The 24,808-nt window shown below is 40.2% G+C and overlaps 1 protein-coding gene across 1 annotated transcript in view; it reads left to right on the plus strand.

The window, feature by feature from the left end:
• The window catches only part of zgc:110329 (uncharacterized protein LOC550500 homolog), a 78,772-nt gene that overhangs the window by 7,327 nt on the left and 46,637 nt on the right, over nucleotides 1-24,808 (plus strand). Inside the window, exons 2-5 of the mRNA XM_060907601.1 lie at nucleotides 12,084-12,269; nucleotides 12,361-12,435; nucleotides 12,539-12,634; nucleotides 13,639-13,758. Of these exons, the coding sequence (XP_060763584.1) occupies nucleotides 12,084-12,269; nucleotides 12,361-12,435; nucleotides 12,539-12,634; nucleotides 13,639-13,758 (477 nt within the window). The remainder of the gene's footprint in view (nucleotides 1-12,083; nucleotides 12,270-12,360; nucleotides 12,436-12,538; nucleotides 12,635-13,638; nucleotides 13,759-24,808) is intronic.

Consider the following 24,808-nt stretch of genomic DNA (forward strand, 5'->3'; position numbering starts at 1 on the left):
TGGTAAAATATGCAATTCAGTGTGATTCCAAGTGAAAATTGTCACTAATTTGCATATTTTATCGCAGTTGTTGTGTCTCCAACTAGTCACAGGCTGTCGCAGCCCAGTGAGATACTGGCTTAACATTAACAGTTTTAACATGAAGTCAGTCTCGTTGATGTTATAAACTCTTCACTGATGGAAACTTGAGTGCAAAACTGTTCATGACAACTGCAGTCCTAAAGTTAGCAAGTCAACTGTAGTCCTCGGCCATAAAAGCATTACTGTAAGAGTCCAGAGCGTCCTCCAGGTGTGACTTTCAACTGTCCACATGGGGCCGTCCTCTACAGGAGCGATGCGATGAGACTCCAACCAGACACAGGGCACCAGGATGAATCAGGCAGGTCCGAGGAGCAGAAGAGGTTCAGCATCTCAATCCCAGGACCGACATGTAACTCAGAGGGACAGATTTGAGGGGGGAGGAAACACAGGTTGTTAGGTATGCTCAGTGTCACCTGAATAAGTAGGAACAGTATACATATTGCGCTGAGTACAAGTAGGGGCTCCAGCAAAACTAACTATGGCAGCATAACTAAAAGGGGAGAGCCAGAAGGTAACACAGGCATGAGGGAGCTCTGGGACATAAAGCAGCAGCCACTACACCGTCGTCAAACTCGAGTGAGCAAGCGAGTGGGGACTGACAGCATCCATACATCCCAGTTTACCAAAACACTCTGTCTGAGGATCCTCCAGATCTCCTCCTTTACCTCATAAACACTATTAACACAAGGCTTGACTAAACAGATATGTTTTCAGCCTCGACTTAAATGCTGAGACTGTGTCTGAGTCCCGAACAATACTTGGATGGCTGTTCCAAGGATGTCAGTGTTTGTGTAAATGAGGAAGTCATTCTAATGTTTGTAAACAAATGAATTGATAATGTTTAAAAATTTTCCTGTTCCACTTTCTACCTATTTTCGTAGATCACATTTTGTTAATCATTTGTTGCTGTCTGGATTAATTTCTAGTTTTTGTAGTTTACCAATAATTCAAACAATTTGCTGCGATTAGATTCAGATTAGTGATGCTTCAGTATTTTCAAACAAGTGATTTTTTTTTTTAAATTGAGATTTTTAAATTTACATCTAAAAATATAAAATATCTACTGATATCGTAATATATGTCATTTACCAGCTGGGAGGTCCGTATGGTGAAATACCGTGACCGAGGTCTTGAAAGTACTAAGCGAGGCCCTCTGGGCCGAGGTCAGTATTAAAGGCCGAGGTCACGGTATTTCACCATACGGACCGACCTTAAGCTGGTAAATAATATATTTATTTTTTTCTTTACCAAATTCTAACAGAAAACGAGAGCGCCCGAAAGGGAAAACTGAGCCGAGCCGCCATTTTGTATCCTCATTCACGGCTGTAATGCAAATGGCTTCCTCCTCGGTATACAAGTGCACTTCCATGGCAGGAAAAAAACTACATTTTGCCGCCTATGTAGTCCCCTATTTATACAAATAAGAGTCATTCAGGATTCAGCCATGTTTTTGCTCGGTGTTCGCAAATTACAGGTTTTTAGCTTTCTCCTGAAATGTTTTCTTTTATTTCTTCTTCCTCAGGGTAGTAAAACTCGCTTTCGCTGTGAATGCTGTCGTTATCGCTATCCATGCTGTAAAATTAATGCTATTCTCCTGAGAAATGCTGGCAAACATTTATAAGATTTTTGATAATCTTATAAATAAATCTTATAAAAAAAGATAAATGTTGACAAAAAATGCGACTATGTTTGCTGTTGTTGTGAACGAGCAAGTCGACAGAGGTCCGTAACCGGGGTCCGTACCGTAGGATATGAACCCGCTTGCCAGCCAATCAGAGCGCAGGATTTGGACCGCGAAAAAAATAAGTGGCCGATATTTCCAGCAAACTGCAGAACAATTCTGAATGGAATAGAAAAATCTGAATATTTCAAGCATGTAATTTTTGATATACTATGAATTTAATTCTGCTGTAATTCTATTTACTGCACTTTGATTCCAAACATTCCATTCTGTTATCAATCAGAGAAAAAAAAAATTTATTATTAATTTTTTTAAAGTACTTCATCGACTTCAACAATGTTACACAAAGATCGATCCATAACGGTTGTAAATGTCACTTAATTCCACAGCGTGTCGATAATGGTGGACACCGGTGCAAGTGATCGCTATTATCGACACCTCACGCGCGTTTAGATACAAAATCTAAACGCGACTGTCAAATGAAAGAGTAAGAAACAAAGCAGGTTTCAACGAGGAGATCATGAAATATCGGTGAATTTGAGAAGTAAAAACAAACATGTTCATGATCCTTTCCGCCATGCTTACCTGCGATAATAACGTCCAGGTTTTCTGAAAAATTGTTGATCGGGCTAAAAAGATTCCATCTCGGGTAACGAGCTGTGTCATCAGACGACAAGATCAAAGGGCGAGGGCGGTCTTCGGGTTGATTAATTGACCAATCATAACTGTTGGAACTGAAACTCAGCTTTGTAAGATTGTTTTTTGTTTTTGTTTTTTTTCTATTGGTAAATCTGAAAAGGTGTTGATAATTATACAACCCCAATTCCAAAAAAGTTGGGACAAAGTACAAATTGTAAATAAAAACGGAATGTGAAGTTTCAAAATTCCATATTTTATTCAGAATAGAACATAGATGACATATCAAATGTTTAAACTGAGAAAATGTATCATTTAAAGAGAAAAATTAGGTGATTTTAAATTTCATGACAATAACACATCTCAAAAAAGTTGGGACAAGGCCATGTTTACCACTGTGAGGCATCCCCTTTTCTCTTTACAACAGTCTGTAAACGTCTGGGGACTGAGGAGACAAGTTGCTCAAGTTTAGGGATAGGAATGTTAACCCATTCTTGTCTAATGTAGGATTCTAGTTGCTCAACTGTCTTAGGTCTTTTTTGTTGTATCTTCCGTTTTATGATGCGCCAAATGTTTTCTATGGGTGAAAGATCTGGACTGCAGGCCGGCCAGTTCAGTACCCGGACCCTTCTTCTACAGCGCCATGATGCTGTAATTGATGCAGTATGTGGTTTGGCATTGTCATGTTGGAAAATGCAAGGTCTTCCCTGAAAGAGACGTCGCCTGGACGGGAGCATATGTTGCTCTAGAACCTGGATATACCTTTCAGCATTGATGGTGTCTTTCCAGATGTGTAAGCTGCCCATGCCACACGCACTAATGCGACCCCATACCATCAGAGGTGCAGGCTTCTGAACTGAGCGCTGATAACAACTCGGGTCGTCCTTCTCCTCTTTAGTCCGAATGACACGGCGTCCCTGATTTCCATAAAGAACTTCAAATTTTGATTCTTCTGACCACAGAACAGTTTTCCACTTTGCCACAGTCCATTTTAAATGAGCCTTGGCCCAGAGAAGACGTCTGCGCTTCTGGATCATGTTTAGATACGGCTTCTTCTTTGAACTATAGAGTTTTAGCTGGCAACGGCGGATGGCACGGTGAATTGTGTTCACAGATAATGTTCTCTGGAAATATTCCTGAGCCCATTTTGTGATTTCCAATACAGAAGCATGCCTGTATGTGACGCAGTGCCGTCTAAGGGCCCGAAGATCACGGGCACCCGGTATGGTTTTCCGGCCTTGACCCTTACGCACAGAGATTCTTCCAGATTCTCTGAATCTTTTGATGATATTATGCACTGTAGATGATGATATGTTCAAACTCTTTGCAATTTTACACTGTCGAACTCCTTTCTGATATTGCTCCACTATTTGTCGGCGCAGAATTAGGGGGATTGGTGATCCTCTTCCCATCTTTACTTCTGAGAGCCGCTGCCACTCCAAGATGCTCTTTTTATACCCAGTCATGTTAATGACCTATTGCCAATTGACCTAATGAGTTGCAGTTTGGTCCTCCAGCTGTTCCTTTTTTGTACCTTTAACTTTTCCAGCCTCTTATTGCCCCTGTCCCAACTTTTTTGAGATGTGTTGCTGTCATGAAATTTCAAATGAGCCAATATTTGGCATGAAATTTCAAAATGTCTCACTTTCGACATTTGATATGTTGTCTATGTTCTATTGTGAATACAATATCAGTTTTTGAGATTTGTAAATTATTGCATTCCGTTTTTATTTACAATTTGTACTTTGTCCCAACTTTTTTGGAATCGGGGTTGTAGTCGCTGCTCCTTTATTATTACTCATTTTCAATAACGAGCACTAATAGTACCGAATATTCGTACTATGCAGAGTTATGATGTTCTATATCGATTATTCGTGGCTGAATGCTGGAATGTGATTGGTCAGAAGGTGCACATTGATTGGAAAGTAGTTCTGGCTGTAACAAGAGCGATAGGATTATATTCACATGCTGGGATGTTTCTATAGTAACAGCTCGCGCACAGGGACTTGGTGTACAGTGTTGTGGTGTCAAAGTAAAGCCTGTATTTATTCCTGATGCATTTTCTTTATTAGGAGACAAAGTTTATGGAAGGTTGTAAGTGTTTTGTAGCCATCACGATGATTTGTGAAGTCTGTCAGCACAGCACAGTCTTCAGGACAGAGTTGTTCATTTTATTTCCATATCACGGTATGTTCCGGTCTGTTATTCTAAACTTGTTTTATACCTCGACCGCCACAGCACTGTGCGACCTTGTGCTTAACATTACGAGAATGAACGGCCGCGAAAACAAGTTATTGCAGCTATAAACTACGGAAGCCGCAAGAGGCCCTTCATATAATCTTTTTTTTATTCACCTTGTTATCCCGAGATAACGACATAATTAATTCAGGATGTCGAGAAAACAACACAACTAATTCGAGATCTCGAGGAAACAAAACAATTATTCCGTGATCTCGAAAAAACAAAATTATTTCATGATCTCGAGAAAACAGCTGAGATTTCTAGCAGAGCTGCGCCCCCCTGTGGGTCAGACAACGAAGACTTAGAAATTGGCGGGCATGTAACAGAGCAGAAACGTCTATACAGAATGAGAAATAGCCCCAAAGTCAGCATATCACAAGTCTCTTGGCGTACCTGAATGAACCATTTCTCAGCTGTTTACTCGAGATCATGAAATAATTGTTTTGTTTTCTCGAGATCTCGAAATAACGGTTTTGTTTTCTCGAGATCTCGAATTAGTTGTGTTGTTTTCTCGAGATCCTGAATTAATTATGTCGTTATCTCGGAATAACGCTTTTGTTTTCTTGAGATCTCGAAATAACGGTTTTGTTTTCTCGACATCCTGAATTAATTATGTCGTTATCTCGGGATAACAAGGTGAATAAAAAAAAGGATTATATGAAGGGCCTCTCTCAGCTTCTGTAATAAACAGTCGCGCTGTCACAAAAAAAAAGCAGCTCGTCTTGTTACCAAGAGCGCAAACTCCTCTATCCTTTCCTGTGTTTTTAATTTGATACCCCAAAACAAATAAAACGTAAATGTTGCCCAGGAATCAAGGGGATTCAAACCTGTACTGTAACTGAATTTCTGTTTACTTGTTGTTGTTGTTCGTTGTCCTGTTGCGTCCACGCAGTACTTACACACTCGGGGGGTGTGAGCATATTATAAACGCACAGCACGCGACAAAATTACGAGCAAAGAATAAGAAACGGACGTTTTGACACTTAAAGCAGCAGAAAGCAAAATCGACACTTTAGCGCGAGTTAGCGGCAAAAACGGGCCGAGCGAATTTTTAAAAAAAGGTTACGGGAGGTCTGGTGGTGATGGTTACCAAAGAAAAGACTTTAAATTCGATCAAGAACTGTAGCAGTAAAAGTAAAAAAAAAAAAAGTCAAAGTCCTCCATGTATCAGCACCTGATATTCCCTGGCAGCCTCCCATCCCAGTACTAACCAGGTCCTTAGGAACACCGTGCAGAGCTGATCTCCATTTCTACAGCCTTCGACCTCTTGCCTACTACACAGCTGGAGATACAGCAGGGGGCCGGTCCTCTGGTAACCGCGAGAGTTTGAGAGTAGCAGTAAAATAATACGATTGTTTATTTTTCTCGCGGTCCAAATCCTGCGCTCTGATTGGCTGGCGAGCGGGTCCGTATCCTACGGTACGGACCCCGGTTATGGACCTCTGGCAACTCACTCATTCACCACAACAACAAATATCATAGCAATTTTTGTCAACGTTTATTTTCGCATTTCTCAGGAGAATAGCATTAATTTTACAGCATGGATAGCGATAACGACAGTGTTCACAGTGAAAGCGAGTTTTACTACCCTGAGGAAGAAGAAATAAACGAAAACATTTCAGGAGAAAGATAAAAACCTCTAACTTGTTAACGCTGAGCAAAAACATGGCTGAATCCTGAATGACTCCTATTTGTATAAATAGGGGACTGCATAGTAGAGCCCTGCACTCCCGCGGGAGTCTCGCGGGACCTGCCGCAAAGCAGTGCGGTGCGGGACAAATTTTGAAAGCTCATTGCGGGCGGGACCGGAAGTGCACATATGCGCGCGCGGGCGGGACCGGGAGTGCACATATGCGGCGCGGGCGGGAGCGGTGATAAGCTGCAGTCCCGCTAACTGAAAACGTGCTTGAAATAAAATTTATAAATTATTAATTTATGTCTATCATATATAATTTGTGCTGGATATTTTATTTGGTATTAATAAAAACATTTTAAGATGCCTAAATTTGCAGAGAAAGTCAGATTGCCAGATTGAGTGAAAAATGGCATCTTAAACTTGCCATTGATCACCCTAAGGGGAAATTCTTTGATCACTCTAATGACTCGCAGTTCACACCCAGCTAGCAAGAGAACCATGAGTGAATTGATTTACTTGTTACTTTAGTCTACAACTCTAATCAGAGAGACAGGTTAGACAGTGACGGTAGGCTTGACTCAATGCTATCCCAGAAATCCTTCCTGTAATATGCAAATTTGGCTGTCCAATCAGAGGCAAATCAAATTTGCATATTACAGGAAGGATTTCTGGGATAGCATTGAGTCAAGCCTACCGTCACTGTTTAACATGTCTCTCTGATTAAAGTTGTAGACTAACTCAAGCAGTTAATTAATTCACTTCTTTTACTAGCTCTGCTTTGCAATCAAAAAAAAAAAAACATTGGTACAAAGCAAGCCTATTCACTTTTTTATGCTGATCAGAGAATTACAATGGTTTCTCATGTGATAAAAATGTGCGATTTGCGATTAAATATTTTAATTGTTAGACAGCACTAATTATTATTATTAGAGATACTACATGCTGAATTCAGAAACAAGGTAAACAATAACAAACGTGAGCTGTAGATATTTATGTTCAAATCCACTCAAAGTAGGGGGCGGGGCACCATCACGCTGTGTCAAGACAAGAACTTTCCTGAGAAATAACGCGAACGTCTGCATCATGCGGGATTTGCGGGCGGGAGCGGGACAAAATATGGCAGGCGCGGGCGGGAGCGGGACTGAAAATCATAATTTTTTTGTGGGCGCGGGCGGGAGCGGGACTGAAAATCATAATTCTTTGCGGGCGCGGGCGGGAGTGGGACTGCACAATGCAGGCAGGAGCGGGACTGAAAAATCCGACCCGCGCAGACCTCTACTACATAGGCGGCAAAATGTAGTTGTTTTCCTGCCATGGAAGTGCACTTGTATACCGAGGAGGAAGCCATTTGCATTACAGCCGTGAATGAGGATTCAAAATAGCATTAATTTTACAGCATGGATAGCGATAACGACAGTGTTCACAGCGAAAGTGAGTTTTACTACCCTGAGGAAGACAAAATAAAAGAAAACATTTCAGGAGAAAGCTAAAAACCTGTAACTGTTGCTAACGCCGAGCAAAAACATGGCTGAATTCTGAATGACTCCTATTTGTATAAATAGGGGACTACATAGGCGGCAAAATGTAGTTTTTTCCTGCCATGGAAGTGCACTTGTATACCGAGGAGGAAGCCATTTGCATTACAGCCGTGAATGAGGATTCAAAATGGCGGCTCGGCTCGGTTTTCCCTTTCAGGCGCTCTCATTTTCTGTTAGAATTTGGTAAAGAAAAAAATAAATATATTATTTACCAGCTTAAGGTCGGTCCGTATGGTGAAATACCGTGACCTCGGCCTTTAATACTGACCTCGGCCCAGAGGGCCTCGCTCAGTACTTTCAAGACCTCGGTCACAGTATTTCACCATATGGACTTCTCAGCTGGTAAATAACATACATGTATTACTTGCATAGCAGCACAAGAGGAGTCAGTCAGATCATTTGACTCGGCTCACCAATAAGAGTCGACTCTTTTGACTCTCAAACGACTCCCTGACATTTTGTTTGTGATAACATGATGTGATCCTGACCAGCAGGAAACAAATACTAAAGATGACTGAATTCATGCTAACCGCTCAGATATCGAAACGAGGCTCATATTCTCACGACTCGGCTTTAACCGTTCGGATCAAAGAGTCGACTCGGGCTGAATCGGTCACAGACGACAGCGGTACGAGCTCAACCAAGACAAACGAGTCTTGCCTTTGTCACATGACAGTGAATGCACAAGACAGATGCACGTCATATGAGTTTTGTAAAGAAGGATACTTTTTATCCATTTGTGGTTACCCTTAGATGGAACAGAACATCCGTGGAGAAAAAAAGTGGGTTCTTGTTCTGACTTCCATTGGAGCGGATGTGAAGATGTTTGATTGCTTACTGATTCTGTTGGCTGTGACCTGTCAGATTAAAGAAATCATCAGCGCTGTAACACAAATCAGATGAATGAAAAAACTAAATCAATCTTACGAGAAGGAAATTGATGGACGGAATGGATTAGTGACGGCGTGTCGGCTCAGGGCCGTGAGGAGGAGCGGATCTGCTCTTCTCCGTCTGCACTGCTGCATCATATGGGTGGCACAGTGGTGTAGTGGTTAGCGCAGTCGCCTCACAGCAAGAAGGTTCCGGGTTCGAACCCAGCGGCCGGCGAGGGCCTTTCTGTGTGGAGTTTGGATGTTCTCCCTGTGTCTGCATGGGTTTCCTCCAGGTGCTCCGGTTTCCCCCAAAGACATGCAGTTAGGTTGACGTGGGGTGGCCTTGGGCTGAGGTGCCCTTGAGCAAGGTACCGAACCCCTGACTGCTTTCCGGGTGCTCTGGTGTGGCTGCCCACTGCTCTGAGTGTGCGTGTTCACTGCTTCAGATGGGTTAAATGCAGAGGATGAATTTCACTGTGCTTGAAGTGTGCATGTGACAAATAAAGGTGGTTTCTTCTTTTTCTTCTTGGTGAGCAACGCTGTGTTTCTCATTAACGCAGGAGCACAGTGACACTCAGAGATCTGATCTGAACTCAGGGACACGTTACAACCTTTAACATTTACGAAAGAGCTGCAAATTCAGTCCGTCACGACCTTTAACCTTTAAAAAAGAGCTGTGAATTTGGTCCGTCGTGACCTTTAACCTTTACTAAAGAACCACAAATTCGATCCATCGTGACCTTTAACCTTTATTAAAGAGCAATGAATTCGGTCCGTCGCGACGTTTTAACCTTTATGAAAGAACCGCAAATTCGGTCAGTCATGACCTTTAACCTTTATAAAAGAGCTGCGAATTTGGTCCGTCACAACCTTTAACCTTTACTAAAGAGCCACAAATTCGATCCGTTGTGACCTTTAACCTTTACTAAGGAGCCACGAGTTCAGTCTGTCGCGACCTTTAACCTTTACTAAAGAGCCACGAGTTCAGTCTGTTGCAACCTTTAACCTTTACGAAAGAGCCGCAAATTCGGTCCGTTGCGACCTTTAACCTTTACTAAAGAGCAATGAATTCGGTCCCTTTAACCTTTACTAAAGAGCCATGAATTCAGTCCGTTACGACCTTTAACCTTGACTAAAGAGCCACGAATTTGGTCCGTCGCGACCTTTAACCTTGACTAAAGAGCCGCGAATTTGGTCCGTCGCAACCTTTAACCTTGTCTAAACAGCAGCGAATTTGGTCCGTCGTGACCTTTAACCTTTACTAAAGAGCCATGAATTCAGTCCATTGCGACCATTAACCTTTACTAAAGAGCCGCAAATTCGGTCCTTCGCGACCTTTAACCTTTACTAAAGAGCTGTGAATTCGGTCGATCACGACCTTTAACCTTTACTAAAGAGCCAAAAATTCGATCCGTCGTGACCTTTAACCTTTACTAAAGAGCCACGAGTTCAGTCTGTCGCAACCTTTAACCTTTACGAAAGAGCCGCAAATTCGGTCCGTTGCTACCTTTAACCTTTACTAAAGAGCAATGAATTCGGTCCGTTGCGACCTTTAACCTTGACTAAAGAGCCACGCATTTGGTCCATTGCGACCTTTAACCTTGACTAAAGAGCAATGAATTCGGTCCGTTGCGACCTTTAACCTTGACTAAAGAGCCACGAATTTGGTCCGTCGCAGCCTTTAACCTTGACTAAAGAGCAGCAAATTCGGTCCGTCGTGACCTTTAACCTTTACTAAAGAGCCATGAATTCAGTCCACTGCGACCATTAACCTTTAGTAAAGAGCTGCAAATTTGGTCCTTCGCGACCTTTAACCTTTATAAAAGAGCCACGAATTTGGTCCGTCATGACCTTTAACCTTGACTAAAGAGCCACAAATTCAGTCCGTTGCAACCTTTAACCTTTACGAAAGAGCCGTGATTTCGGTCCTTCGCTACCTTTAACCTTTACGAAAGAGCCACGAGTTCAGTCTGTCGCAACCTTTAACCTTTACGAAAGAGCCGCAAATTCGGTCCGTTGCTACCTTTAACCTTTACTAAAGAGCAATGAATTCGGTCCGTTGCGACCTTTAACCTTGACTAAAGAGCCACGCATTTGGTCCATCGCGACCTTTAACCTTGACTAAAGAGCAATGAATTCGGTCCGTTGCGACCTTTAACCTTGACTAAAGAGCCACGAATTTGGTCCGTCGCAGCCTTTAACCTTGACTAAAGAGCAGCAAATTCGGTCCGTCGTGACCTTTAACCTTTACTAAAGAGCCATGAATTCAGTCCACTGCGACCATTAACCTTTAGTAAAGAGCTGCAAATTTGGTCCTTCGCGACCTTTAACCTTTATAAAAGAGCCACGAATTTGGTCCGTCATGACCTTTAACCTTGACTAAAGAGCCACAAATTCAGTCCGTTGCAACCTTTAACCTTTACGAAAGAGCCGTGATTTCGGTCCTTCGCTACCTTTAACCTTTACGAAAGAGCCGTGAATTCGGTCTGTTGCGACCTTTAACCTTTACTAAAGAACCGCGAAATTGTAATTTTTTTTACATTCTTGCTTTTGTTCTTTTCTTTCTAAATTTTGTTTTTCATGCACCATCCTCATGTAATTCTTTCTTTCTTTCTTTCTTTCTTTCTTTCTTTCTTTCTTTCTTCAACATTCTTGCTTTTCCCCTTTGTTCCTTTTTTTCTTCTATCTTTTCTTGATTTTTTTTCTTTTCTTTAAAACAAAATTGTTTTATATTCTTTCTTTCTTTCTTTCTTTCTTTCTTTCTTTCTTTCTTTTGTTTCTAACTTGCCTTTCTTTTTTTTACCTGTTTTTCTTACATTCCTTCTTTGTACTTTTTTACATTCTTGCTTTTCTTCCTTCTTTCTAAATTCTGTTTTTCATGCACCATCCTCATGTTTTAATTCTGATGTTTATTCTCTTCTATTGTCTATTTATTTATTTATTTATTGTACATTCTTGCTTTCCCCCTTTCTTCCTTTTTTCTTTCATCTAGTTATTATTCTTGATTTTTTAATTTTTTTATTTTTAAAAAACTTTTTCTTTCTGCTTGCCTTCTTGTTTTTCTTTGTGTTGTTTCTATCTTGACTTTTCTTTTTTTACTTTCCGTTTTTACTTCCATCCCTTCTTTGTCCTTTTTCTCAAATTCTTGATTTCCTCTCTTTCAGAGATTCCCTTCTCCATGTCCCCTCCTCATGTTTTGATTTGGACTTTTCTTTCTTTTATCATCTACTTTTTTTCTTTCTCTGTCATGTTTTTCTTTATTTCTTTATCTCTTGCTTTCATGCAGTTTTTAACTTTCTTTGTTTTTCTTGCCTTCTTTTTGCATTTGATCAATGTTTGTTTGTGTTTTGTGCGCTCATACACACTCACGATAAATGACTGTGTGTGTGTCCCTGCAGTTGGTGGGCCTGTGTGTGCTGTGTGTGGGTGTGTATGCCGAGGTGGAGAGGCAGAAGCACCGCACGCTGGAGGGCGTGTTTCTGGCTCCGGCTGTGCTCCTCATCCTCCTGGGTCTTGTCATGTTCTCCGTGTCTGTGGTGGGAATGTTGGGTTCACTGCGCGACAACAAAACCCTGCTGCATGTGGTGAGTGCTCCTCGCTCACGCCGTACAAACCCGTGATTAGTAACCGCGCTGCTGTCTGAGCGTCTGACCAATCCGAGTGTGATCTCTGCAGTTCCTGAGTGTGCTGTCGGTTCTCCTGGCGCTCCAGGCTCTCGCGCTCATCATTGCGTTGCTGTTTGAGAAAAAGGTAAGCGGACGCAACTCCACAGAGACGTCACACTTCTCCTCACAGCGCTCCACACTCGCATGTTCAACCTGTCGCTTTCTACTCTCCCTTTATCCTCCTCCAGACGTCCGAACTGTTCCAGAAGAACATCCAGCAGGGCATCAAGCACTACTACGATGACCTGGACTTCAAAAACATCCTGGACTACGTGCAGGAAAAGGTCTGAGGCTGGGACTGTACACAGACGAGCAGGATGGAAAAGGCTGGAGTTTATTACCAGCGTATTAATAGCGTCCTCATTATAAATGTAGTTTGGGCGCCCAGTAACACACAGGAAGTGCAGCAGTCTGGGGGATTTGATTACATCCCGAATTAGTGCTGTGTAATTCTGGTGTAAACAAGCAGTCACAATTATGAGGATGACAATAAATATTATTATTATTATTTTATTATTATTATTATTATTATTATTATTATTATTAAGTATGGATGATTTGAGTGGAAGAATAATCCTGTAATCCTCAGTGATGTCATTAATGAATCTAAAAATACAGCCAGAGGCTCAGGATTAATTTACACACCTGTCAAATGCATCACCTACCCCCCCCACCCCCGACTACACACACACACACACACACACACACACACACACAGACCGACCGTCTGTAGAACCACTGCCAGGTTTCTGATGGAGACGAACACAAACTCTGCTCTGGTCACATGGCTGTGGAACGCAGTGTTGGCGTGAGGTTTCTTTCATTCAGTTAGCTCCTTATCTCACTCCCTGTCTGTCTCTCTCTGTCTGTCTGTCTCTCTCTCTCTCTGTCTGTGTCTCTGTCTCACTCTTTGGCTCACTCTCTATGGCTCTCTGTCTCGCTCTCTATCTGTCTCGCGCTCTGTGTCTCTCTGTCTCGCGCTCTCTTTCTGTCTTGCTCTCTGTCTCGCTCTCTATCTGTCTCTGTGTCACTCCCTGTCATTCTGTGTCTTTCTGTCTTACGCTGTATCTCTCTGTCTTGCTCTCTTTTGCTAGCTATCTGTATGTCTCCCTGTCTCGCTGTGTCTTGCCCTCTGTCTGTGTCTCCCTGACTCGTCCTGTCTCACCATCTGTCTTGCTCTCTATCTGTGTCTCTCTGTCTCGCACTCTGTCTGTGTCTCCCTGTCGCACCCTCTGTCTCACCATTTGTCTTGCTCTTGACCTGTGTCTTTCTGTCTTGCTCTCTGCAGTTCTCCTGCTGTGGAGGTGATGAATATAAGGACTGGGAGGTGAATCAGTACCACTTCTGTAACGGCTCCGGGCCCCTGGCCTGCGGGGTTCCGTACACCTGCTGCGTCCCCAACAAAGAGGTAAGACTTCTATCCATTATCCTCTCTCTCTCTCTCTCTCTCTCTCTCTCTCTCTCTCGTGACTCCTTATTCATTATTCTCTCTCGTGACTCCTTATTCATTATAATCTCTCGCGACTCCTTATTCATTATAATCTCTCTCGACTCCTTATTCATTATAATCTCTCGCGACTCCTTATTCATTATAATCTCTCTCGACTCCTTATTCATTATAATCTCTCTCGTGACTCCTTATTCATTATAATCTCTCGCGACTCCTTATTCATTATAATCTCTCGCGACTCCTTATTCATTATAATCTCTCGCGACTCCTTATTCATTATAATCTCTCTCGACTCCTTATTCATTATAATCTCTCGCGACTCCTTATTCATTATAATCTCTCTCGCGACTCCTTATTCATTATAATCTCTCGCGACTCCTTATTCATTATAATCTCTCGTGCCTCCTTATTCATTATAATCTCTCTCGCGACTCCTTATTCATTATAATCTCTCTCGCGACTCCTTATTCATTATAATCTCTCTTGCGACTCCTTAGTCATTAAGGAGTCGTGAAAGATATAATTAATAAAGAGTCACGAGAGAGATTATAATGAATAAGGAGTCAAGAGAGATAAAGAATAAGGAGTCGAGAGAGATTATAATGAATGAGGACTCGTGAAAGATTATAATGAATAAGGAGTCGCGAGAGATTATATTCATTATAATCTCTCTCTCTCGACTCCTTATTCATTATACTCTCTCTCGACTCCTTATTCATTATAATCTCTCGCGACTCCTTATTCATTATAATCTCTCGCGACTCCTTATTCATTATAATCTCTCGCGACTCCTTATTCATTATAATCTCTCGCGACTCCTTATTCATTATATTCTCTCGCGCGACTCCTTATTCATTATAATCTCTCGCGCGACTCCTTATTATAATCTCTCGCACGACCCCTTATTCATTATAATCTCTCTCGCGACTCCTTATTCATGATAATCTCTCTCGGGACTCCTTATTCATTATAATCTCTCTCTCGACTCCTTATTCATTATACTCTCTCGCGACTCCTTATTCATTATACTCTCTCTCTCGCGACTCCTTATTCATTATAATCTCTCGCGCGACTCCTTATTCATTATAATCTCTCACGACTCCTTATTCATTATAATCTCTCGCGACTCCTTATTCATTATACTCTCTCTCTCGCGACTCCTTATTCATTATACTCTCTCTCTTGCGACTCCTTATTCATTATACTCTCTCTCTCGTGACTCCTTATTCATTATACTCTCTCTCTCGCGACTCCTTATTCATTATACTCTCTCTCTCGCGACTCCTTATTCATTATAATCTCTCGCGCGACTCCTTATTCATTATAATCTCTTGCGCGACTCCTTATTATAATCTCTCGCGCGACTCCTTATTCATTATAATCTCTCTCGCACGACTCCTTATTCATTATAATCTCTCGCGCGACTCCTTATTCATTATAATCTCTCTCGCGACTCCTTATTCATTATACTCTCTCTCTCGACTCCTTATTCATTATACTCTCTCGCGACTCCTTATTCATTATACTCTCTCTCTCGCGACTCCTTATTCATTATAATCTCTCGCGCGACTCCTTATTCATTATAATCTCTCGCGCGACTCCTTATTCATTATAATCTCTCACGACTCCTTATTCATTATAATCTCTCGCGACTCCTTATTCATTAAGGAGTCGCGAGAGAGAGAGTATAATGAATAAGGAGTCGCGAGAGAGAGAGTATATTCATTATACTCTCTCTCGCGACTCCTTATTCATTATACTCTCTCTCTCGTGACTCCTTATTCATTATACTCTCTCTCTCGCGACTCCTTATTCATTATACTCTCTCTCTCGCGACTCCTTATTCATTATACTCTCTCTCTCGCGACTCCTTATTCATTATAATCTCTCTCGCGACTCCTTATTCATTATAATCTCTCACGACTCCTTATTCATTATAATCTCTCACGACTCATTCATTATAATCTCTCACGACTCCTTATTCATTATAATCTCTCACGACTCCTTATTCATTATAATCTCTCGCACGACTCCTTATTCATTATAATCTCTCTCGCGACTCCTTATTCATTATAATCTCTCTCGCGACTCCTTATTCATTAAGGAGTCGTGAAAGATATAATTAATAAGGAGTCACGAGAGAGATTATAATGAATAAGGAGAATAGAGAGATTATAATGAATAAGGAGTCACGAGAGATTATAATGAATAAGGAGTCGCGAGAGATTATAATGAATAAGGAGTCGCGAGAGATTATAATGAATAAGGAGTCGTGAGAGATTATAATGAATAAGGAGTCGTGAAAGATTATAATGAATAATGAGTCGCGAGAGATTATATTCATTATCTCTCTCTCTCTCGACTCCTTATTCATTATAATCTCTCGCGACTCCTTATTCATTATAATCTCTCGCGACTCCTTATTCATTATAATCTCTCGCGACTCCTTATTCATTATAATCTCTCGCGAATCCTTATTCATTATAATCTCTCGCGACTCCTTATTCATTATAATCTCTCGCGACTCCTTATTCATTATAATCTCTCGCGACTCCTTATTCATTATTCTCTCTCTCGACTCCTTATTCATTATACTCTCTCTCTCGCGACTCCTTATTCATTATAATCTCTCGCGCGACTCATTCATTATAATCTCTCGCGCGACTCCTTATTCATTATAATCTCTCACGACTCCTTATTCATTATAATCTCTCGCGACTCCTTATTCATTAAGGAGTCGCGAGAGAGTATAATGAATAAGGAGTCGCGAGAGAGAGAGTATATTCATTATACTCTCTCTCTCGCGACTCCTTATTCATTATACTCTCTCTCTCGCGACTCCTTATTCATTATACTCTCTCTCTCGCGACTCCTTATTCATTATAATCTCTCTCGCGACTCCTTATTCATTATAATCTCTCTCGCGACTCCTTATTCATTAAGGAGTCGTGAAAGATATAATTAATAAGGAGTCACGAAAGAGATTATAATGAATAAGGAGAATAGAGAGATTATAATGAATAAGGAGTCACGAGAGATTATAATGAATAAGGAGTCGCGAGAGATTATAATGAATAAGGAGTCGCGAGAGATTATAATGAATAAGGAGTCGTGAGAGATTATAATGAATAAGGAGTCGTGAAAGATTATAATGAATAATGAGTCGCGAGAGATTATATTCATTATCTCTCTCTCTCTCGACTCCTTATTCATTATAATCTCTCGCGACTCCTTATTCATTATAATCTCTCGCGACTCCTTATTCATTATAATCTCTCGCGACTCCTTATTCATTATAATCTCTCGCGACTCCTTATTCATTATAAATCTCTCGCGACTCCTTATTCATTATTCTCTCTCTCGACTCCTTATTCATTATACTCTCTCTCTCGCGACTCCTTATTCATTATAATCTCTCGCGCGACTCCTTATTCATTATAATCTCTCGCGACTCCTTATTCATTATAATCTCTCGCGACTCCTTATTCATTATAATCTCTCGCGACTCCTTATTCATTATATTCTCTCGCGCGACTCCTTATTCATTATAATCTCTCGCGCGACTCCTTATTATAATCTCTCGCACGACCCCTTATTCATTATAATCTCTCTCGCGACTCCTTATTCATGATAATCTCTCTCGCGACTCCTTATTCATTATAATCTCTCTCTCGACTCCTTATTCATTATACTCTCTCGCGACTCCTTATTCATTATACTCTCTCTCTCGCGACTCCTTATTCATTATAATCTCTCGCGCGACTCCTTATTCATTATAATCTCTCACGACTCCTTATTCATTATAATCTCTCGCGACTCCTTATTCATTATACTCTCTCTCTCGCGACTCCTTATTCATTATACTCTCTCTCTTGCGACTCCTTATTCATTATACTCTCTCTCTCGTGACTCCTTATTCATTATACTCTCTCTCTCGCGACTCCTTATTCATTATACTCTCTCTCTCGCGACTCCTTATTCATTATAATCTCTCGCGCGACTCCTTATTCATTATAATCTCTTGCGCGACTCCTTATTATAATCTCTCGCGCGACTCCTTATTCATTATAATCTCTTGCGCGACTCCTTATTATAATCTCTCGCGCGACTCCTTATTCATTATAATCTCTCTCGCACGACTCCTTATTCATTATAATCTCTCGCGCGACTCCTTATTCATTATAATCTCTCTCGCGACTCCTTATTCATTATAATCTCTCTCGCGACTCCTTATTCATTATACTCTCTCTCTCGACTCCTTATTCATTATACTCTCTCGCGACTCCTTATTCATTATACTCTCTCTCTCGCGACTCCTTATTCATTATACTCTCTCGCGCGACTCCTTATTCATTATAATCTCTCGCGCGACTCCTTATTCATTATAATCTCTCACGACTCCTTATTCATTATAATCTCTCGCGACTCCTTATTCATTAAGGAGTCGCGAGAGAGAGAGTATAATGAATAAGGAGTCGCGAGAGAGAGAGTATATTCATTATACTCTCTCTCGCGACTCCTTATTCATTATACTCTCTCTCTCGTGACTCCTTATTCATTATACTCTCTCTCTCGCGACTCCTTATTCATTATAATCTCTCACGACTCCTTATTCATTATAATCTCTCTCGCGACTCCTTATTCATTATAATCTCTCTCGCGACTCCTTATTCATTAAGGAGTCGTGAAAGATATAATTAATAAGGAGTCACGAGAGAGATTATAATGAATAAGGAGAATAGAGAGATTATAATGAATAAGGAGTCACGAGAGATTATAATGAATAAGGAGTCGCGAGAGATTATAATGAATAAGGAGTCGCGAGAGATTATAATGAATAAGGAGTCGTGAGAGATTATAATGAATAAGGAGTCGTGAAAGATTATAATGAATAATGAGTCGCGAGAGATTATATTCATTATCTCTCTCTCTCTCGACTCCTTATTCATTATAATCTCTCGCGACTCCTTATTCATTATAATCTCTCGCGACTCCTTATTCATTATAATCTCTCGCGACTCCTTATTCATTATAATCTCTCGCGACTCCTTATTCATTATAAATCTCTCGCGACTCCTTATTCATTATTCTCTCTCTCGACTCCTTATTCATTATACTCTCTCTCTCGCGACTCCTTATTCATTATAATCTCTCGCGCGACTCATTCATTATAATCTCTCGCGCGACTCCTTATTCATTATAATCTCTCACGACTCCTTATTCATTATAATCTCTCGCGACTCCTTATTCATTAAGGAGTCGCGAGAGAGAGAGTATAATGAATAAGGAGTCGCGAGAGAGAGAGTATATTCATTATACTCTCTCTCTCGCGACTCCTTATTCATTATACTCTCTCTCTCGCGACTCCTTATTCATTATACTCTCTCTCTCGCGACTCCTTATTCATTATAATCTCTCTCGCGACTCCTTATTCATTATAATCTCTCTCGCGACTCCTTATTCATTAAGGAGTCGTGAAAGATATAATTAATAAGGAGTCACGAGAGAGATTATAATGAATAAGGAGAATAGAGAGATTATAATGAATAAGGAGTCACGAGAGATTATAATGAATAAGGAGTCGCGAGAGATTATAATGAATAAGGAGTCGCGAGAGATTATAATGAATAAGGAGTCGTGAGAGATTATAATGAATAAGGAGTCGTGAAAGATTATAATGAATAATGAGTCGCGAGAGATTATATTCATTATCTCTCTCTCTCTCGACTCCTTATTCATTATAATCTCTCGCGACTCCTTATTCATTATAATCTCTCGCGAATCCTTATTCATTATAATCTCTCACGACTCCTTATTCATTATAATCTCTCGCGACTCCTTATTCATTATAATCTCTCGCGACTCCTTATTCATTATAATCTCTCGCGACTCCTTATTCATTATAAATCTCTCGCGACTCCTTATTCATTATTCTCTCTCTCGACTCCTTATTCATTATACTCTCTCTCTCGCGACTCCTTATTCATTATAATCTCTCGCGCGACTCCTTATTCATTATAATCTCTCGCGACTCCTTATTCATTATAATCTATAATGAATAAGGAGTCACGAGAGATTATAATGAATAAGGAGTCGCGAGAGATTATAATGAATAAGGAGTCGCGAGAGATTATAATGAATAAGGAGTCGAGAGAGAGAGAGATAATGAATATAATCTCTCGCGACTCATTATTCATTATAATCTTTCACGACTCCTTATTCATTATAATCTCTCACGACTCCTTATTCATTATAATCTCTCGCGACTCCTTATTCATTATAATCTCTCGCGACTCCTTATTCATTATAATCTCTCGTGACTCCTTATTCATTATAGATTATAATGAATAAGGAGTCGCGAGAGATTATAATGAATAAGGAGTCGCGAGAGATTATAATGAATAAGGAGTCGTGAGAGATTATAATGAATAAGGAGTCGTGAGAGATTATAATGAATAAGGAGTCGTGAGAGATTATAATGAATAAGGAGTCGCGAGAGATTATATTCATTATAATCTCTCTCTCTCTCTCGACTACTTATTCATTATAATCTCTCACGACTCCTTATTCATTATAATCTCTCACGACTCCTTATTCATTATAATCTCTCTCGACTCCTTATTCATTATAATCTCTCTCGACTCCTTATTCATTATAATCTCTCTCGACTCCTTATTCATTATAATCTCTCTCGACTCCTTATTCATTATAATCTCTCTCTCGACTCCTTATTCATTATAATCTCTCTCTCGACTCCTTATTCATTACAATCTCTCTCGACTCCTTATTCATTATAATCTCTCTGTCGACTCCTGATTCATTATAATCTCTCTCTCGACTCCTTATTCATTATACTCTCTCGACTCCTTATTCATTATACTCTCTCTCGACTCCTTATTCATTATAATCTCTCTCGACTCCTTATTCATTATAATCTCTCTCGACTCCTTATTCATTATAATCTCTCGCGACTCCTTATTCATTATAATCTCTCGCGACTCCTTATTCATTATACTCTGTCGCGACTCCTTATTCATTATAATCTCTCTCTCGACTCCCTATTCATTATAATCTCTCGCAATTCCTTATTATAATCTCTCTCGCGACTCCTTATTCATTATAATCTCTCGTGACTCCTTATTCATTATAATCTCTCGCGACTCCTTATTCATTATAATCTCTCTCGACTCCTTATTCATTATCTCTCGCGACGCCTTATTCATTATAATCTCTCGCGACTCCTTATTCATTATAATCTCTCGTGACTCCTTATTCATTATAATCTCTCGCGACTCCTTATTCATTATAATCTCTCATGACTCCTTATTCATTATAATCTCTCTCGACTCCTTATTCATTATAATCTCTCGCGACTCCTTATTCATTATAATCTCTCGCGACTCCTTATTCATTATAATCTCTCGCGACTCCTTATTCATTATAATCTCGCGCGACTCCTTATTCATTATAATCTCTCGCGACCCCTTATTCATTATAATCTCTCGCGACTCCTTATTCATTATAAATCTCTCGCGACTCCTTATTCATTATACTCTCTCTCTCACGACTCCTTATTCATTATACTCTCTCACGACTCCTTATTCATTATACTCTCTCTCTCGCGACTCCTTATTCATTATACTCTCTCTCTCGCGACTCCTTATTCATTATACTCTCTCTCTCGCGACTCCTTATTCATTAAAATCTCTCTCGCGACTCCTTATTCATTATAATCTCTCGCGTGACTCCTTATTCATTATAATCTCTCGCGCGACTCCTTAGTCATTATAATCTCTCGCGCGACTCCTTATTCATTATAATCTCTCGCGCGAGTCCTTATTCATTATAATCTCTCGCGCGAGTCCTTATTCATTATAATCTCTCGCGACTCCTTATTCATTATAATCTCTCGCGACTCCTTATTCATTATAAATCTCTCGCGACTCCTTATTCATTATACTCTCTCTCTCGACTCCTTATTCATTATACTCTCTCTCTCGCGACTCCTTATTCATTATAATCTCTCTCGCGAGTCCTTATTCATTATAATCTCTCGTGCGACTCCTTATTATAATCTCTCGCGCGACTCCTTATTCATTATAATCTCTCGCGCCACTCCTTATTCATTATAATCTCTCGTGCGACTCCTTATTCATTATAATCTCGCGCGACTCCTTATTCATTATAATCTCGCTCGACTCCTTATTCATTATAATCTCTCGCGACTCCTTATTCATTATAATCTCTCGCGACTCCTTATTCATTATAATCTCTCGCGACTCCTTATTCATTATAATCTCTCGCGACTCCTTATTCATTATAATCTCTCGCGACTCCTTATTCATTATAATCTCTCGCGACTCCTTATTCATTATAATCTCTCGCGACTCCTTATTCATTATAATCTCTCGCGACTCCTTATTCATTATACTCACTCTCTCGCGACTCCTTATTCATTATAATCTCTCGTGACTCCTTATTCATTATACTCTCTCGCGACTCCTTATTCATTATACTCTGTCGCGACTCCTTATTCATTATAATCTCTCTCTCGACTCCCTATTCATTATAATCTCTCGCAATTCCTTATTATAATCTCTCTCGCGACTCCTTATTCATTATAATCTCTCGTGACTCCTTATTCATTATAATCTCTCGCGACTCCTTATTCATTATAATCTCTCTCGACTCCTTATTCATTATCTCTCGCGACGCCTTATTCATTATAATCTCTCGCGACTCCTTATTCATTATAATCTCTCGTGACTCCTTATTCATTATAATCTCTCGCGACTCCTTATTCATTATAATCTCTCATGACTCCTTATTCATTATAATCTCTCTCGACTCCTTATTCATTATAATCTCTCGCGACTCCTTATTCATTATAATCTCTCGCGACTCCTTATTCATTATAATCTCTCGCGACTCCTTATTCATTATAATCTCGCGCGACTCCTTATTCATTATAATCTCTCGCGACCCCTTATTCATTATAATCTCTCGCGACTCCTTATTCATTATAAATCTCTCGCGACTCCTTATTCATTATACTCTCTCTCTCACGACTCCTTATTCATTATACTCTCTCACGACTCCTTATTCATTATACTCTCTCTCTCGCGACTCCTTATTCATTATACTCTCTCTCTCGCGACTCCTTATTCATTATACTCTCTCTCTCGCGACTCCTTATTCATTAAAATCTCTCTCGCGACTCCTTATTCATTATAATCTCTCGCGTGACTCCTTATTCATTATAATCTCTCGCGCGACTCCTTAGTCATTATAATCTCTCGCGCGACTCCTTATTCATTATAATCTCTCGCGCGAGTCCTTATTCATTATAATCTCTCGCGCGAGTCCTTATTCATTATAATCTCTCGCGACTCCTTATTCATTATAATCTCTCGCGACTCCTTATTCATTATAAATCTCTCGCGACTCCTTATTCATTATACTCTCTCTCTCGACTCCTTATTCATTATACTCTCTCTCTCGCGACTCCTTATTCATTATAATCTCTCTCGCGAGTCCTTATTCATTATAATCTCTCGTGCGACTCCTTATTATAATCTCTCGCGCGACTCCTTATTCATTATAATCTCTCGCGCCACTCCTTATTCATTATAATCTCTCGTGCGACTCCTTATTCATTATAATCTCGCGCGACTCCTTATTCATTATAATCTCGCTCGACTCCTTATTCATTATAATCTCTCGCGACTCCTTATTCATTATAATCTCTCGCGACTCCTTATTCATTATAATCTCTCGCGACTCCTTATTCATTATAATCTCTCGCGACTCCTTATTCATTATAATCTCTCGCGACTCCTTATTCATTATAATCTCTCGCGACTCCTTATTCATTATAATCTCTCGCGACTCCTTATTCATTATAATCTCTCGCGACTCCTTATTCATTATACTCACTCTCTCGCGACTCCTTATTCATTATAATCTCTTTCGCGACTACTTATTCATTATAATCTCTCTCGCGACTCCTTATTCATTATAATCTCTCTCGCGACTCCTTATTCATTATAATCTCTCGCGACTCCTTATTCATTATAATCTCTCGCGACTCCTTATTCATTATAATCTCTCGCGACTCCTTATTCATTATACTCACTCTCTCGCGACTCCTTATTCATTATAATCTCTTTCGCGACTACTTATTCATTATAATCTCTCGCGACTCCTTATTCATTATAATCTCTCTCGCGACTCCTTATTCATTATAATCTCTCTCGCGACTCCTTATTCATTATAATCTCTCGCGACTCCTTATTCATTATAATCTCTCGCGACTCCTTATTTATTATAATCTCTCGCGACTCCTTATTCATTATAATCTCTCGCGGCTCCTTATTCATTATAATCTCTCGCGACTCCTTATTCATTATAATCTCTCGCGACTCCTTATTCATTATAAATCTCTCGCGACTCCTTATTCATTATAATCTCTCGCGACTCCTTATTCATTATAATCTCTCGCGACTCCTTATTCATTATAATCTCTCGCGGCTCCTTATTCATTATAATCTCTCGCGACTCCTTATTCATTATAATCTCTCGCGACTCCTTATTCATTATAATCTCTCGCGACTCCTTATTCATTATAATCTCTCGCGACTCCTTATTCATTATAATCTCTCGCGACTCCTTATTCATTATAATCTCTCGCGACTCCTTATTCATTATAATCTCTCGCGACTCCTTATTCATTATAATCTCTCGCGACTCCTTATTCATTATAATCTCTCGCGACTCCTTATTCATTATAATCTCTCGCGACTCCTTATTCATTATACTCACTCTCTCGCGACTCCTTATTCATTGTACTCACTCTCTCGCGACTCCTTATTCATTATAATCTCTCTCGCGACTCCTTATTCATTATAATCTCTCGCGCGACTCCTTATTCATTATAATCTCTCGTGACTCCTTATTCATTATACTCTCTCGCGACTCCTTATTCATTATACTCTCTCTCGACTCCTTA

Source organism: Neoarius graeffei, chromosome 24, assembly GCF_027579695.1.
Source record: "Neoarius graeffei isolate fNeoGra1 chromosome 24, fNeoGra1.pri, whole genome shotgun sequence".
In the NCBI taxonomy this organism is placed as follows: domain Eukaryota; kingdom Metazoa; phylum Chordata; class Actinopteri; order Siluriformes; family Ariidae; genus Neoarius; species Neoarius graeffei.